This window comes from Vanacampus margaritifer, chromosome 4, assembly GCF_051991255.1.
Source record: "Vanacampus margaritifer isolate UIUO_Vmar chromosome 4, RoL_Vmar_1.0, whole genome shotgun sequence".
Classification (NCBI taxonomy): domain Eukaryota; kingdom Metazoa; phylum Chordata; class Actinopteri; order Syngnathiformes; family Syngnathidae; genus Vanacampus; species Vanacampus margaritifer.
In genome coordinates, this window is record NC_135435.1 from 27,139,706 (window position 1) to 27,153,961 (window position 14,256).

Sequence of the window (14,256 nt, forward strand, 5' to 3'; positions counted from 1 at the left end):
TGATGTATTTGGCCAACATTCTAAAAGGGAAACTAAGTAACATTGTGTGTAGAAAAGGATTTTATTGGTATGTATTAATCCGAGGTTTGAATTATAGTGTACTGAATTTCTTTTTTTTACACCAGCTGACCTTTTTTCTCTTCCATTCTAGGCCTTATTAGGGCCTGAGCTGCTCCAAAGTGGAATGCTTCTTTTTTAGCTCTCATTATTTTTATTATTATTAGTATTCTCCAAAATCAGATTTTTGAGACCTTAACTCATTCACTGCCATTGACGGCTAATGACGTCAATAATTCATTTGAACTATTTCTATTAGTTTAAAAAAAAATCCACTTTGCTAACAAGAGTATGAAAACCTAGAAATGTATTTTTTTTGTAAATTTAGAACAGATGGTAATGGGCCTAATTAAGAAATAAAAATAAGGGGCGTTTAATCGTAATTAATCGCATGATAATTTTATATCTATTAATAAAAAATATAGGTTTTTATAAAAAATTAAATGAAATGAAAAATTGTTAAACTAATAGAAATAGTTCACATGTATTTTTCACGTCTATAGTCGTCAATGGCAGTGAATGAGTTAAACATGAACAAAAACTCACCAAACTTTCCGCACGTCGAGCCTGGCGTAAAATGTGATATTTTAATAGCTGGTAATTTCGTTGCACGCTGTTGCCGTGGCAACGCGCTGTTTACCCACGTGAACACGCATGAAACGTTGCACACACATGAAACCTTTTTGTGACAGTACTGTAACATGCTACCCAACATGGCCAGGGTTGCGAGGATGGACTGTTTTCAGTTAACAACTTGAGCTATTTTTATACATGCGTTGTATAAAAGGTGTGGCTCCGGCCACAGGTGCAGGCAGAGCAATGACTTTTGCAGTCGGATTTGTATTCCACCGGTGTGCGTGCAATTTGAGCGTGAGTGACTGGCGGTCGGATCCCCGTATTGACTGCTCTTCGGATGTAATAGAGGCTGGGGTGATGGGATCCGGGACACGAGCACTCGCACTGTGGCATGTGCGGCAGAGCTATAGAGGATATGAGCAAAGCACTTAATCATTCTGTTGGGCCCATGCCGAGATGCACAGGCCTCTCTCTGTGTTGTAGAATAATGCTGCGTCCTTGAATTAGATTCCATTGATCTGCTCTGTGCTATAATTGCCCACCGACAGGAATGGATGCTTGTTTTATTGGAGGGGGGGGGGGGGGGTGGTGAGAGTCCAGACATTTGAAATCCGTACGCTGCTGAAGGTAAATTGAATCAGACAAAAGGCAGACTGGCCTGATTGAAGGTGACTGGTTTATAGGAGGCGTTGTCAAATAACTCTACAGTATGTCTGGTTTAGGTATCTACACCATGTAACATTAGCAGAGTTGGGAGGGTTACTTTTAAAATGTAATCCATTACAGTTACAAGTTACCTGCTAAAAAATGTAGTTAGTAACGTAATCCAAGTACCATAATATTAAAGTAATGTAACGGGATTACTTTTGGATTACTCCAATAATGAGCATGCTCATGAAGACAAAATAAAAATAAGCCTACAAGTAGCAAAAATCCTAGTGTAATTAAAAAGCATGTAAGCTACTGATTGATTGATTGAAGGCCATATGCTGTTTGTTATGCTGTCACTGAAAGCAACCACACCTCACAGTTGGATGGATTGATGGATGGATAGATAGATACTGTAGCTAGCTATGTAGCTAGCTCGCCTGCTACTATAGATAGGTAAGTAGGTAGCCTGCTAGCTACATAGATAGCTACATAGCTAGCTCGCTAGATACTGTAGTTAGCTAGCTAACTACGATGGATGGATGGATGATGGATGGATAGATCGATAGATAGATAGATAGATAGATAGATAGATAGATAGATAGATAGGCTAGTGGGCTAGCTAGCAAGAAGCTACAGCGCGTAGCATGCCGCTGCACTCTCAGCTAAAACTTTCGCTCCGAGTAATTTCCAGTGAATACCGGTCGTCATTTCCTCCTCCCGTCCGTGGAGCTTTTTCAAACTGCCCGCGCGTGGAGGACACGACTAGTCAGTTCGTTCGTTCCCACCTCCCCGACTTGTAGCAACGGTCCCACTCGCGGGGTGGGCGGGGGTGGGGTGGGGGGCTTGGGGGTGGGGAGAGATGCACTCTCTCTCGTCCTTTTTCACACTCTCTCTCTCATCGTAGAAATTGTAATCCCTCGAAGTAATCCCCCTTTTTAATAAATGTACCTGTAACCTGATTACATGTTTTTTCCTGTAACTGTAATGGAATACAGTTACATTTTTTTTTTGCAATCTGATTACGTGACGGCGGTACATTAGGCACTTGATTTTATTATATGTCCTTTGGTTGGCTGTACTGTAAAAAAAAAAAAAATGGTTATGTTCTACTTTCTTCTCCAAAATAAGTATTTGTTTGTGTCATAAGACGTTGATGTATAAAGTTAGTCACAAACTCATGAACAGTGGCTTTGTTCTTGACGTCAACAAAATTAGGCGACGTTTTTGATGTCTTCAAAAGAAAACTTCAAAGAAAATTGTCCTGACAAAACCGTTAAATAATTGCTTATTAATGCCAGTGTCGCCTACGAAAACAAACTTGACAGATTATATATACACTGATGAGACACTTCAGTCCTGTAGATGCAATAAATGAGTCTGCTTTTATGGATTTGTTGACGATAGGGTTTACTTGACAAAATGTTTTAATTGCTGTTTGCAGTCGAGTGGAACAACACAAAACCATACTGAGAGGGGTTATCAATATTTGGGATACCTTATTCTGCTATAAGAGCGGCAAACTAAACACACATGGAAAAAAATGTCGGTAACATTTTTTTGAATAAACTTTAAAAAAAAATAATTAAGAAAAGATTATTCAAAATTAGGGAATAATTTTTTTAAAATTGTAATTAATTGCATGACTTCAATAGTTAACTCCCGATTAATCACAAATGTTCTATCTGTTCTAAATGTACAATACATTTTTTTCTAGGTTTTCATACTCTTAACAAAAGTGGGAAAAAATGTTAAACTAATAGAAATATTTAAAATGTTTTTTTGACGTCTATAGCCGTCAATGGCAGTGAATGAGTTAATAACAATATAATGGTAATAAAAGTCAATGTGTGATTTTCATTGGCTAATTTTATATATATTATATTTTTAAGTTATTGCGGGAATGGTTTTGTTATTCGGATTCTTTATTATTATTTCAGGCACGTTTAATTCGCCACACTTTTTTGCCGACAATTCCCACATAATACTTCCGATTGACTTTTTTTTACTAATGTCACTTGTTTAAAAAAATTCATGCCTTCTTGGGAATAACTTCTCATCATTGCAGTTTTCTCATATTTTTTACCAGCAATCCATTATGAACTCCCTTTTCGACAGCAAACGGCGAAAATTCACATATAATTGATGGCCATTATAAATGCATTGAAAAAGAAATACAATGGAACTTAAAAGAGGGGAGTGGTGGTCTTTTAAAGCAATTTAAGTGCTGTGACCTTACGGCCGACTCCATCTCAAGTTCCAATTTGAAAATCAGTTTTGAATGTTCGAGAGACGTTTAAGCCGGCGCTCGAGTTAACAGTTTATGGCGTGCGCTGGTTTGCCGCTGTCGTCCTGCTTCGCCACGGCGGGCGTCCCTGGCGGCACCACTAAAGTTGCGGGCAGGATCTGTCTGTGTGCGTCAGCAAACAACGGCAGCCAATTCACAACCAACGGACTTTACTTGCTAATTGCGCAAGCATTTTATGTTCCAGTCCGACGCTTCTATTTCTGCAGATTTTGTCCATTGAATCCTTTCTCGGTCTGTTCAAGCAAGGCGCCGCTGTCTATTTTCTTTCCTTCCTTCTTTCTTTCTTTCCTTCATTCTTTCCTTTTTCCTTTCTTTTTTTCCATCTTTCTTTCCTTCATATGTTCTTTCTTTCTTTCTCCATTCTTTCCTTCTTTCTTTCCTTCATTCATTCATTCTTTTTTCTTTCTTACTTACTTTTTCTTTCTTCCTTCCTTCCTTTCTTCCTTCATTCCTTCCTTTCTTCCTTTCTTTCTTTCCTTCACTCTTTTCTTCTTTCCTTCACTCTTTTCTTCTTTCCTTCATTTATTCTTTCTTCCTTTCTTTCTTTCTTCCTTCCTTTCTTTCTTTCTTTCTTTCTTCATTTCCTTCTTTCTTCCTTCCTTTCTTTCCTTCATTCTTTCCTTCTTTCCCTCTTTCTTTCCTTCATTCATTCATTCATCCATTCATTCATTCATTCTTTTTTCTTTCTTTCTTACTTTTTTCTTTCTTCATTCCTTCCTTTCTTCCTTTCCCTCTTTAGTTCTTCCTTTCTTCCTCCATTCCTTCCTTTCTTCCTTTCCTTCACTCTTTTCTTCTTTCCTTCATTTATTCTTTCTTCCTTTCTTTCTTTCTTTCTTTCTTTCTTCATTTCCTTCTTTCTTCCTTCCTTTCTTTCCTTCATTCTTTCCTTCTTTCCCTCTTTCTTTCCTTCATTCTTTCATTCCTCCTTTCTTTCCTTCCCTCTTTCTTTCCTTCTTTCTTTCTTTCTTTCTTTCTTCATTTCCTTCTTTCTTTCTTTCTCTCAGCTAAAAAAAATATTTTATTATGTTATGTATGCGCAATTGTTAACATATATATGTATGTGTGTATTGCTTTTCTTTTCGACTAAAAGGAAGCATTGAAAAGGAGGAAAAAACGGTAAAAAGATAATTCACTGGCAAATGAATGTAGCACTCTAAATTGATGGGATTTTTGGAGACAAACACTTTGTTTATTCTGTATTCTGTGAATGTCAAAGCCTAATGAAAGTGGGATACCGTCTCCAACACGCAGTTATTTTCAATTGTTCTGCCAACACTCAGACGTCCCTCCAAGTGGTCTCGCGTGGTTTCTTACTATTAAGCGTCTCTTCTCAGTTCATCTTGTTCCAGAGTAAACAAAACAAATGAAGGAGAAATCCGCTGGCTTTACAAATAAGCACTTGCCTTTCTTGTTTACACTTATTTTGACTGCTGCCGAAAAGTGATTAACTGTGTTTTGTTTGTAAACATCGTATATACCCAGCGGACACAACCTTATCCACTAAATCCACTTTGAGTTGGGATTATGTCAAAGTTTCACACTTTAACACAACCCAATTAGAATGACAATAAAATGCAAATGTAACGCTAATATAAATGTTTTCAACTTTAACATGACGTCTGCCATGCTTGTGTTGTTTCCAGCCGGGCTCACAGAAGGAATATTGGAGTTTCTTCCAAACGTGTTTCTTCATCTGCACTGCGATTTATCAAGCCTTAGATGAAATAGAGAAGCGATGCTCTTCTTTGTCTACTAGTGTGTCTCCAAATGTTAATACATTCCCACGCTGTAGCGCGGCAGATTTCTCCTTTCTGGTTTTTGCTGTTACAAAACACATCAGCCATTTTGTTATAATAAGACCGTGTTGGAGCGACACAAACACTTTCTACAAATAGGTGATGATAAAAAGGAAGCCGAGAGAGAAAGGCGGTGAGGAGACTTTCAGGATCCACTTCACAAAAACAGACTGAACTCCTTTCTTCCTCTCTTCCTTTCTTTCTTTCCTTCTTTCATTCTTTCTTCTTTTCTTTTCTTCTTTCTTTCTTTCCTTCATTCTTTCCATCTTTCCTTCATTCTTTTTTCCTTTCTTTTTCCCTTCATTCCTTCTTTCTTCCTTCCTTTCTTTCCCTCTTTCTTTCTTTCCTTCATTCTTTCCTTCTTTCCTTCATTCTTTCTTCCTTTCTTTTCTTCTTTCTTTCTTTCCTTTCCTTTTTCTTTTCTTTCTTTCCTTCATTATTTCCGTCTTTCCTTCATTCATTCTTTTTTCCTTCATTTCCTTCTTTCTTCCTTCCTTCCTTTCTTTCCCTGTTTCCATCTTTCCTTCATTCTTTCCTTATTTCCTTCATTCTTTCTTCCTTTCTTTCTTTCCTTTTTCCTTTCTTTCTTTCCTTCTTTCTTTCCATCTTTCCTTCATTCTTTTTTCCTTTCTTTTTCCCTTCATTTCCTTCTTTCTTCCTTCCTTTCTTTCCCTCTTTCTTTCTTTCCTTCATTCTTTCTTCCTTTCTTTCTTTCCTTTTTCTTTCTTTTCCTTCTCTCTTTCTTTCTTTCTTTCTTTCTTTCTTTCTTTCTTTCTTTCTTTCTTTCTTTCTTTCTTTCTTTCTTTCTTTCTTCCTTCCTTTCTTTCCCTATTTCTTTCTTTCCTTCATTCATTCTTTCCGTCTTTCCTTCATTCATTCTTTCATTCTTTCTTTCTTCATTCCTTTCGTTCCCTCTTTCTTTCTTTCCTTCATTCATTCTTTCCGTCTTTCCTTCATTCATTCTTTCTTTCTTTCTTCCTTCCTTCCTTTCTTTTCCTCTTTCTTTCTTTCCTTCATTCATTCTTTCCTTCTTTCCTTCATTCAGGGAAAGGTGGTGAGGAGACTTTCAGGATCCACGTCACAAAAACAGACTGAACTCGCCCAACACGCACACACTCACTCACACATAGGATTATAAAAGTAAATTGTTGGTTTGTGCGTCCTCTTCTTAAGCATATGCCTGCGTAGTCCTTCAAACTTGAGTTGTTCAGTGCGGGCTGAAAAGATTTCTCTCAGGGTTGAGGGTTTATTTCAGGCTGATTACTGTCGGCAGCGGTCTAATAATGTCAAATCACACCAAAATCAATGTGGTTAAATGGTGGTGAGCTTCCGGGCTGGAGTCTTCAGCAAGCTGGTACCTTGACTTGTGAGGTTTTTCAGATACGGTCGTTGGGCGAATTTATTATTTATTTATTTTTTTGCTCTGATATGTAAGCAAACATTTGAGCACTGATGGCAGTAAACTATAATATCCTTAAAACTGCTGATATATATGGATTTATGTATACATTTATTTATTTATGAATGTACCGGTAGTTGTTTACTTGTGGAAATGAGGAAATGGTTCCAATTAAAATCATGATCCCAGTTTACATTTAAATAACAACAGCAACCCCATCCGAAAGCAGTAGAGGCAATGATTAAGGGGACATAATGTGAACCAGCAGACTGGACTACACAAGCTAAGAATGGCAGACGTCTGTACAAATATACTGTAATATTGACACCCCTTACAACCACAAAGAAGAAACTTTTCACCATTTTATGTGCTGAGTGTTTTTTTCTTCTCTACGGCAGTTAGTGTGCTATTGATCCTTTGTGGTCCAAGTCTTGAGGAATCAGTAGCTATTGATTTTACTTCAGTCGTAAGCCTCTTTTTCTGACCTATGTCTCTCTTCAGACTGGGCCTTATTGTCCAACCAACCTTTTCAAACATCCTAACCACTCGGCAAGCTTGTTAAAGTCTTTCTGTCAAACAAACTTGAAGCTAATATTAGCAAGCAAGCTAAAAACGCGTTCGTTTTAGCAACAGAGCAGTTTCTGTTGAGCTGCGTGTACTTCCGGTAATGACTTTGTGAGGTGAGAGCTAATGTCCAGCAAGAACATTATGTGTCATCAATTATTTTGGTGGTACAAAATTCAAAATTTGTATTCAAACTGCAAAAAAAAACTAAATTTTACGGAAGCATGTTGCATCACAAACCCTCCTGTTTTTCTGTCTATATTTTTTAAAAGTTTTGTTTTAAAAAATATTCAGAAAACAGGAGGAAAAATTATTCAGAAAAACGTAATTATTATTTTTTGGGGGAAAAAATGGGGGCGATTATCTCAAATAAATAAACAGAAAAAAACTATTTTCCATCATTAGCGAGTCTGCAACAATTCACTTGGATTTCAGAGATTAAAAAAAAAAAAGTTACTCTAAAAAACAGAGCACCAATTTCTGTTTTTTAGAGTAATTTTTTCCCGTTTTTCTTAATAATTTGTTATCCTGTTTTTCGTAATATTTTTGTGACAGAAAACTATATTCAGTAAAAAAATATGAAAAAAAAATATTCAGAAAAGCATAATTATTTATTTTTTTTAGAAGGTGAGAGCTAATGTCCAGCAAGAACATTATGTGTCATCAATTATTTTGGTGGTACAAAATTCAAAATTTGTATTCAAACTGTTAAACTGCAAAAAAAACAACTCCATTTTACGGAAGCATGTTGCATCACTTGAAAAAAAACCCTCCTGTTTTTCTGTCTATATTTTTTATAAGAGTTTTGTTTTTTTGTGCATTTTTTTTCTGTTTTTCCGAATATTATTTTCTGTTTTATTGCATAGTTTTTTTCTGTCATAAAAAAAGAATCCGAAAAACGGGGAAAATATTCAGAAAACAGGAGGACAAATTATTCAGAAAAACGTAAAAAAAAAATTCAGAAAAACCGGGGGTGATTATTTAAAATAATAATATATATAATATATATAATAATATATAATAATAAACAGAAAAAAACTATTTTCCATCATTAGCGAGTCTGCAACAATTCACTTGGATTTCAGAAGAGATTTCTGTTTTTCTGAATCCCCCTGTTTTTCGTAATATTTTTGTGACAGAAAACTATATTCAGTAAAAAATATGATTTTTTTTTCAGAAAACAGGAGGAAAAATTATTCAGAAAAGCATAATTATTATTTTTTTTAGAAGGTGAGACCTAATGTCCATTAATTAATAATTAATAATTATTTTGGTGGTACAAAAGGACAATAATCTGATGAATTAATTCATCCGTAAATTAACAATTTTGTGTTACTGCTATATTGGAGACTCTTTGGTACAGATAAAAAAAAAAAAAAAAAGGGAAATAAAATCAATTTACGTGTGGATTTTCACTCTATGAGCTAAATGTATTCAAATGGCTGTCCTGAGGACTACTTGATAGTGGATCAATAGGTGTTTGATTTCAGGCCACATTCAGATGCAGCAGTGATCAAGTTTTATTCTTGTAATGACAATTTATCTTATGGAATTATCCGAGAATCAAAAATCAATGAGCAAAATGAAATTGATTGTGGATATCATAAAAGTGTAACTGAAGATCCAATACAAAGCTTTTGCAGCCGCTCTCATTTCTCGCAATGTAGCCTTTATTGACTGTGAAAAGGGTTAGGTAAGAATAATCCTGCTTTTGGCAGATTTATGACGCTCAGGTTTAAGTGTGCGACTCCAAAGTCCTCGAGCTGCTGGCCTTGTGTTGGCGTTTGCCGTCGTCTGTGAGGATGAACAAGATGTCTGGGGTGTCTGGAGGAAACATCAGTAAAACACTTTGCTCGCAAGAGGTCTGTGAATTTCCTCCCGACGCACTTGGGCCTTCCAGAGAGGTGTAAACAACAAAATGGATGCCGACAGCTCATGGGGGGGGGGAATTGCAATTTAAAATGCATAAACTAACTTGGGTATGTAACCCAAGTTGTTTAGGGGGGGGGGGGGGGTGATAAGGTCAAGATTAGAATAAGATGCTGCAGTCTTTATCTTGGTTTTGAACAAAAACTGTTAAAACTGAAAAAAAAAAAAGTGCACTCCATTTTACGGAAGCATGTTGCATCACTTGAAAAAAAAAAACCTCCTGTTTTTCCATCTATATATTTTTTAAGAGTTTTGTTTTTTTTGTGCATTTTTTTCCTGCTTTTTTAAATATTATTTTCTGTTTTACTGCATAGTTTTTTTCTGTCATAAAAAAGAATCCGAAAAACGGGGAAAAAATATTCAGAAAACAGGAGGAAAAATTACTCGGAAAAACAGAAAAATATTGTGAATTATTTAAAATGAATGAATAAATAAATTACAAAACAGAAAAAAAACAATTTTCTGCCATTGGCGAGTCGGCAACTGGCAGTTCAGAGGTAAAAAAAATTAAATAAATACTCCAAAAAACAGAGCACCAATTTCTGTTTTTCTGAGTAATTTTTTTCCATTTTTTTTTTTAAATAATTTTTTTGCCCTGTTTTTTTAGAATATTTTTTTTCCTGTTTTTCTGAAGCCCCCCTGTTTTTCATAATATTTTTGTGACAGAAAACCATATTCAGTAAAAAAAAAAAAAAAAAAAAAAAAAACTTTTTCGGGGAGCTTGTTTTTTGTGTATTTTCATTTTAATTTTTCTGTTTTTCATAATATTTTTGTGACAGAAAACTATATTCAGTAAAACAGCAAAAATATTCCGAAAAACAGAAAATAAAATTAAAAAATACATAAAAAACAAACTCCCCGAAAAAGTTTTTTTTCTTTTTCTTTTTCTTCTCGCTTCCATTTATCATTTTAATCTAGTTGGATTTTTCATCTGTTGGATCAGGAAGTGTTTTTTTATTTATTTATTTTTTTAGAAAAGCACAAGTTGTGAACAAATTTAAATAATATAATAATCAAATCCTCTTATTTGTGCTGTCCTTTCAGTGAATCCAGATGAATCGAGTGATCATAATCATCATCATCCACCGATAAAGGACGATAAAGTGAAGGTCCCATCCAGGAGCGTCAGATTGACTGGATCCGTTGTCGCCATGATGATGCCTTGCTTTCATGTGCTCCTGGCACTGTAACGGTTGCAGAATTCAACCTCAGAACTTGTTTCTCAACCTTATTTATCAAATGAGGACACGCGACGCTTGAACACACACAGTGCAGGACACGCAAGCGTTGTGGAAACTTTTAAGACATTACCTCGTATTCTAAAAAAAAATGTTCTCCTGCTTTCATTAACTGTGAGATTATTTTGTGATCTGCCATTTTAATCTATATTTGTCAACAATAACTATAGTATATTTTGCCAAACGTAATGATTTAACTATACTGTATTTCTGCACACTACTTGTAGATACATGACCTGTAGATATACAAATATGCGCTTAATTGATGTTTTTAAAGATAGGTTTACTTTTGAATGGTCTGCTGTATAAACATTTAGGAGAGCCAAAGTAATTACTTTTTGGACAGATATGAGCACTTTGAGAGTTTTTTATAAGTGGCAAAATATTGAAATGATTATACAATTTGCAAACAATTTTTAACAGGACATTTCAAATATTTTCTTTTCCTCTGGTTTTTATGGTCGGTTTAACGTGACTTACTTACTTTTAACGATGAGGGTAGAAGAAGAGAGAGAAAAGTGGAAAGACATATTTTTTAATAAATAGGGGAATCTTTGAATGTCTCACGATTCGATTCCGATTCCGATTTGTGGGTGCGCGATTCGATTCAGAACCGATTTTCGATTTTCGAAAATGATTTGATTGACAATGATTTTTGCTTCAATCTATAGATGTGCAAGGAATTGTAATGGTCTACTCCAGTCTGACTCGCTAATGCTAATTAGCGCGCTACACGCGGCACTTTTATCACACAAAAGAACGGCTCCACGCTGCAAAAAAACTACTTTTATTGGAATAACTTGATCGTGACTTTTTCCTTCTACTCCCTAATGTGGCTACAACTTAACAGTGTATCAGACCGCGTGGAATCACACTGCCCCTAAGTGGCCAAATCAGGTACAACATGAACAGCGCTCCCAATAAAGGCACACACAAACAAAGAGAAGACAGTATAAAATAATTTACATAAAATCGATTTTGGGACATTTAAAACTGATTCTGAATCGTACTAAATGAGAATCGCGATTCTTATGAGAATTTATTTTTGGGCACACCCCTAACATATATATATAACTAAATTAACTTCCACCATCTTTCGGACTCTGGAAGGGAGCCGTTAAGCTTGGTCAGCTTGTTACTTGACTATTCTTCCAATATACAATATTTAGATGATGAACTGCCAGGAATATTGCTGTGCAGTCTGAGATGTGTACTCTTTTTGCTCACACTGGATGCCCAAGTCTTAAGTGACACATTAACAATATGACAGAAAACACAGAGTAATATTAACATCCAAAAATGTCAACGATAACAGAAACATATTTTCTTTCCTAGTTGCTCTTGTTGGAGTGATAACTAAAAAAAACCCATTTTTTAATTTTTTTTTTAAATATATGAATGTTGAATGATGTTCGTGTGTCCTTACAGCACTTTTATTCACCTGCAGACTTTCCATTCCAGATTCAAATCAGCTCATTGATTGTCATAGTGATAGCCAAAGTCAACAAGAATTCCAATCTTGTCTTAGTTTGAAGCTCGGCAGTGTCGTGTCTAAGGATTGTGGCTCTTTTCACTGGAGGAAATTCCCACAAGTATGACTTGAGAAAACCTCCCTGTCTCTAAATAATGAAGAGAATGACTTGAAAACGAACGCTCCCCAGTAAAGCGTTGTTGCTGGAGAATAGTTCAAATGTAGATAGTGCTTGAATATTCAAAAGCCTTTTCTTCTGAAATTCTTGAGCTGTTCCGCCATCCCTGATTCAGTAAATCTGCTGTAGCAAGTTTCACCAGCACACCAAAAATGTAAAGTACTGTTTGCAATGTGTCAGCCTCATGCACCATATATTATGTGTTATGTTTGTCTATTGATACAATGTATTTTTTTGTTAACAAAAAAAAAACGCCCACCTTTTTTGATTTTATTATTTTTGTGAAGAAATGTAGTTTACTATTTTTGTTTTTTAATATCTCGGGTGCCATGTGATAAACAGACCACTCATTTTGACCCTCTAAAGCAGACCTATTGTTAGTAAACACTGCTTGGGATCAGCAGGCAGGTTATTTGGTGCATACAAAATCCTAACGTACAAAATAAACACTGTAAAAAATATATATGCTAATTTAATATTGTTTTTTTGTTTTTTTTTTACGGAGTGACAAAAATCTATTTGTTAAGTTGTTGACTTTGCAAAAAATGCCAGGTTCTACTGAGAAATTATTATTATTATTATTATTTTTGTTCTGTCATATTCTAAAATGATGCATTAACAGTATTTTAGTTTTTAATAAAAACAAATTAAAGATGATACAACAATTACTGATGATGTTTTGACATCTTTGTTCATTGCGAGAAATAGTGTGAAGTATTAGAGGTGTGCAATTTCTGGAGAAATTGCGTGTGAATGCTGAAAGCCGAATGCTAATATTAGAATGCATGCGGAGTGTTGCAAATTGAATATATGGAACGATATTGACGGCTATAGACGTCAAAAATTCATTTAAACTATTTTTATTAGTTTCAGGGTTAGGTTTTTTTTTCTTCTTTTTTTTCCACTTTTGTTAAGAGTATGAAAACCTAGAAAAAAATTATTGTACATTTAGAACAGATATAAAATTCATGTTTAATCTTGAGTTAACTAGTGAAGTCATGTGATTAATTACAATAAAAAAAAACACCTGTTGCCCCTAATAAAATAAAAGATTATTAAAAATTAGGGGCATCCGAGTATTACATTTTTTTAATTGTAATTTTTTTTCTTTTCTTTTTTCCTGGAGAGCTCAGTATTTAATTGTAATTAGTAATTATGTCGCATGACTTCAATAGTTAACTCACGAATAATCACAAATTTTATATCCGTTCTAAATGTACAATAAAATAATCTCGGTTGTCACACTCAAAAAAATGTGAAACTGATAGAAATAGTTCAAATGAATTTTGGACGTCTATAGCCGTCAATGGCAGTGAATGAGTTAATACCAAATAGATTTGAAGAAAATTGCCATTTTGATGAGTTAAGAGAACATTTCCCAATACTTCTTTAAATCAGATTTAAATGCTGTAAATGAAGTGACATTTTGTTCTAACTTTTTCCATAGCAGTTTCCCCTCAAAATGTGTCCATTAGGAATTCATCTATTCATTTTCTATACCACTTTTTCATTGATCACCTTGACATTAACGTCATTTCCAACCATCATATTGTGTGAAGTATTGAAAGAAGTCTATGTGCAGTCAAATGTTACATGACCTTCATAGCTTACTGCAGTGGGCTGATATAAAAAATAAAAAAGGCAAATATTTTATTATACTGACTGAATGTTAAATATTTGATCAGCCTGTTTCTTCCGATAGTTCCTCGATGCAAGGTGGACGTTGGGCTTGTCACCTGCAGATGACTTCACTTCATCCGGCTGCATTGAGGGCGGATGTTGTGCCGGTTCCATTTATGACACCGGCTGATGCATAATTCATGCTCTTCCTAATTAGGTGGTAAAGCAGCAGCTTAACCGTGAAATACACTTACGGATTTTTTTTTACATCTCAACCGATTTTTTTAAAATATGACAGACGCATGAAAAAAAAATCTTTCAGCTGTGTTTTTATTCTACTTGTGGTGAACTCCAGATGACCAACATAGAAAATAATACCTCCAATGCATGAATTGAGTCATCACTTTCTGGATGTTTTAACTAATGATGGAAAAATGAGGCTTCATGAACCACTTGCGATACTTTTAACTCC

The 14,256-nt window shown here is 35.0% G+C and overlaps 1 protein-coding gene across 2 annotated transcripts in view; it reads left to right on the forward strand.

The window, feature by feature from the left end:
* gpc5a (glypican 5a) overlaps window positions 1-12,832 on the forward strand; it is a 102,368-nt gene extending 89,536 nt beyond the window's left edge. For both annotated transcript variants that reach the window (XM_077562676.1, XM_077562677.1), the window contains one exon: window positions 10,322-12,832. In XM_077562676.1, coding sequence (XP_077418802.1) covers window positions 10,322-10,467 — 146 coding nt within the window. In that variant the 3' untranslated portion in view covers window positions 10,468-12,832. The remainder of the gene's footprint in view (window positions 1-10,321) is intronic.
* Window positions 12,833-14,256: the final 1,424 nt, after the last annotated feature.